We start from the raw sequence: 3,424 nt of genomic DNA on the forward strand, positions 1-3,424 counted from the left end.
ACATTAGGTGGAGTCGGGCTAGCTGTGCGCTCGCATGCCACACGGTGCCATAGAAGGATGGTCAATCCATTATATTTTAAAGGAAGTTCAATGTATACCTACAATGATGATGTTAACTTAAATTTTAAACCACAAATGACTATCGTGTCGTGGCTCGGAATAAAATGTAAAAGTCTACGCTTTTGAAAAATCTAAAGTTAAATAGGGAAGCTGAAATCAGACTGGGCTAGGTCGCTGCCGCATTACCTGTTCGACAAAATGACTAACTGTGGCCGATGCGCTTCCCGCCGCACAGTTTGTCTACATCACGATTTCCTCGTGCCTTAATTATCCCACAACGGCAAAACTAGAAGTTATAGATACCTAAAAACAGAGCACGAGAGGAAAGAAAACAGAGGAAGACAAAGGCAACCCACATTTGTCCATTCCCTTCACTTGTCCCTATCAGTACAGTCTACAGATATATGTTCGATCCACCTCACGCCAATATAAATAAATGACTAGCCATATTGCCTGCCTCAAGTCCCCATTTCTGAACTGGTTTAATTAATTGGAGCTGCAATGGTGGAATTTGGAATCGGCCAACTCGCCTTTGTCTTCTTTTCTTTCGCTGCGGGATTCCTTGCCTTCGCGCTGCTGCTGAGGAAGCGTCCGTGTTGCTGCTGTCACGTGTGCCGGGCGTACCTGAGCGGCTCGTGGGCGGCAGAGTTCGACAACCTCAGCGACTGGTACGCGCAGCTGCTGCGCGAGTCGCCGACCGGCACCGTCCACTTTCACGTGATCGGGAAAACGGTGACGGCCAACCCGGCCAACGTCGAGTACATTCTCCGGACCCGGTTTGATAATTTCCCCAAGGGCGAGCCCTTCTCCGCTATCCTCGGCGACCTCCTCGGCCGCGGCATCTTCAACGTCGACGGCGACGCCTGGCTCTTCCAGCGCAAGATGGCCAGCCTCGCGCTCGGCAGCGTCAACGTGCGCGAGTACGCCTCCGGTATCGTCGCCGAGGAGATCTCCTGCGGCATGCTGCCGCAGCTCGCCGCGGCGACCGACACCGGCAGCGCAATCGACTTGCAGGTCGTGTTCCGGAGATTCACATTCGACGTCATCTGCCGTATCTCGTTTGGGCTCGAGAGGGGATGCCTCGAGCTGCCGGTGCCGATGGGAGAGTTCGCCGCGGCATTCGACTCCGCTTCGAGACTATCGGCGATGCGAGGCACGGCGGCGGTGCCGGCGGTGTGGAAGCTAAAGCGGCTATTTAATGTGGGATCGGAGAGGGAGCTGCGACGCGGGATCTCGATGATCAAAAATCTGGCGGAGGAGGTGATCCGGCAGCGGCGAAAGCTGGGTTACGACGGTTGCCACGACCTGCTCTCGCGGTTCATGAGCTCGGTGGAGGACGACGAGGAGTACCTCCGCGACATCGTCGTCAGCTTCCTCCTTGCGGGGCGCGACGCGGTCGCCTCCGCCCTGACCGGCCTCTTCCTGCTCCTCGCGCGCAACCCGCAGGTGGCCGAGCGGCTTCAACAGGAAATAAACGCCGATGGTGGAGACTACGTGCAGGCGGCAATCCACGAGAGCCTGCGTTTGTACCCCCCGGTGCAGTTCGACTCTAAGTGGTGCGTGGAAGACGACGTGCTTCCGGACGGCACCTTCGTGGGTCAGGGGACGCGAGTGATGTACCACCCCTACGCCATGGGGCGGATGGAGAGTATATGGGGCGCCGATTTCGCCGAATTCCGGCCGGAACGGTGGCTCCGAGGGAATAAGTTCACGGCGGAGAGCCTCTTCAAATACCCGGTGTTCCAGGCTGGTCACCGGGTGTGCCTGGGCAAGGAACTCGCGCTGGCGGAGATGCGGATGGTGGCGATCGCTGTGTTGAAGCAGTTCGAGGTCGATGTGGTGGACGCGAATCGGCCTGTCAAATTCGCGCCCGGTCTGATCTCGACGTTTAGCGGCGGGGTTTGGGCGCGGGTAAGCCGGCGGGTGGCCGTGCCGGCCACCGTATGATTACTTAATTTAATCAGGCATAGTTTGGGGAGCAAATTTCGTTTCTCGACTCTCAGAGTCCGATCCTGAGACGGCGTTTTACTTTAATCCAGCTCCCTTGCCACGTGTGCATAAGCTGATAATTCGATCAATTACATGCAGGTCTAGTGGAGTGCGGGAACCTATGGATGATCCTAATTATTAGTTTATTATGGCTCAGATCTATCCGTCTTAACCTCTCTGCTCCTGAGTAGCGTAAGAAGCATGAGTATTCGATTAAAATAGACAGAATTAAGTAAATTAAAATCGATCAAAAAATTTTTTAACCAATTGAACCAGTCAATTTTTTTTAAAAAAAACTGAATCGAAGAAAAACATCTATTAATTCTGTTTTAAACCGAATTAACCGAGCATCTAAAAAACCGATACCACCTACGTAAGAGTCTCGATCGTCGTTCCTACTCCCCTCCTTCTTTCTCAACCGGCATTTCTTCATGATCCATTCTTAAAACTTAGAAATCAAGTCTGCATTCTTTCTCAGCCATGTTATAAATTATAATAATTGGAGTTTCAGATTGGCAACAGGAAGATGAGTAAAACAGAGATGTATTATCTTCTTCTGATCTTTTGAGTGCTCTTCTCAATGGCCCATTGCATAAAGAATAAAGGATGGAGAATAATAAGAGAAAATCGTAACTGGACAAGTTCGTCTTCCAGTTCCTGGTGAGGTAGCAATCCTCCACGTAAACCGTATGGCGGTGATGGAGAATCGAACAGAAGCTGTGTTATTGTCGGTAGCTGGCTGGCTGCGACTTATGTGAGGATGAGGAGTCTCAAAAGGACTGTTGGGACGGTCTCACTCGTGGCAAGAGCGACAAGAGGAGGGGGAGGGCATCGTAGTTGGTATCAGGTTGATTTTTTTTTAAAAAAAAAATTCAACCTGAACCCACTATAATTTGAAACTTTTAAGCATGAATTCCACCCACCCGAATTCAATCCTGAGTTTTTTTTTAATATTTTTTTATAATTTTTAAATTTTATCTTAATATTCAATCATTATCCTACTAACACCGATATTAATATACATAAAATATTCTGATTTTAAAAATAAAATTTAATTTAATCCTAAATGCCCCACTTATAAATTCGAGTCAACCTTAATCCGATCCGAATCCAATTTAAAAATTTTCAATCTAAAAATCCTTCAATCCGAACCGAATCCAAACCCAAAAATTTCTAATCCGAACTTGATTTTTTTCGAGACAATTCAAATCTGGTCATCAAAACGGATTAATTTTTAACATTCTTACTCATTAGCTACGGCTTAGAGGACGGGGGACTCAAAGGGTTGTCAGCAACAGTCTCACTAGCAACGAGAGCTAGTTGAGAAGAGGAGGCGAGAGTATCAGGAAGACAGGTGAGGAGTCACTAGAGGAGG

At 49.2% G+C, this 3,424-nt stretch overlaps 1 protein-coding gene across 1 annotated transcript; it reads left to right on the forward strand.

Annotated features, from left to right (window-relative positions):
* The first annotated feature begins 400 nt into the window (after positions 1–400).
* Positions 401–2,205, forward strand: LOC122028524 (cytochrome P450 94C1-like). The gene has a single exon (XM_042587364.1). The coding sequence runs from the start codon at positions 562–564 to the stop codon at positions 2,005–2,007; it is 1,446 nt and encodes a 481-aa protein (XP_042443298.1). The 5' UTR covers positions 401–561; the 3' UTR covers positions 2,008–2,205.
* Positions 2,206–3,424: the final 1,219 nt, after the last annotated feature.

The sequence above is a fragment of the Zingiber officinale genome, chromosome 10B, assembly GCF_018446385.1.
Source record: "Zingiber officinale cultivar Zhangliang chromosome 10B, Zo_v1.1, whole genome shotgun sequence".
Classification (NCBI taxonomy): Eukaryota; Viridiplantae; Streptophyta; class Magnoliopsida; order Zingiberales; family Zingiberaceae; genus Zingiber; species Zingiber officinale.

Coding starts and splice junctions, on each gene's coding strand:
- LOC122028524 (XM_042587364.1), top strand. CDS start 562: ATGGTGGAATTTGGAATCGGCCAACTCGCCTTTGTCTTCTTTTCTTTC.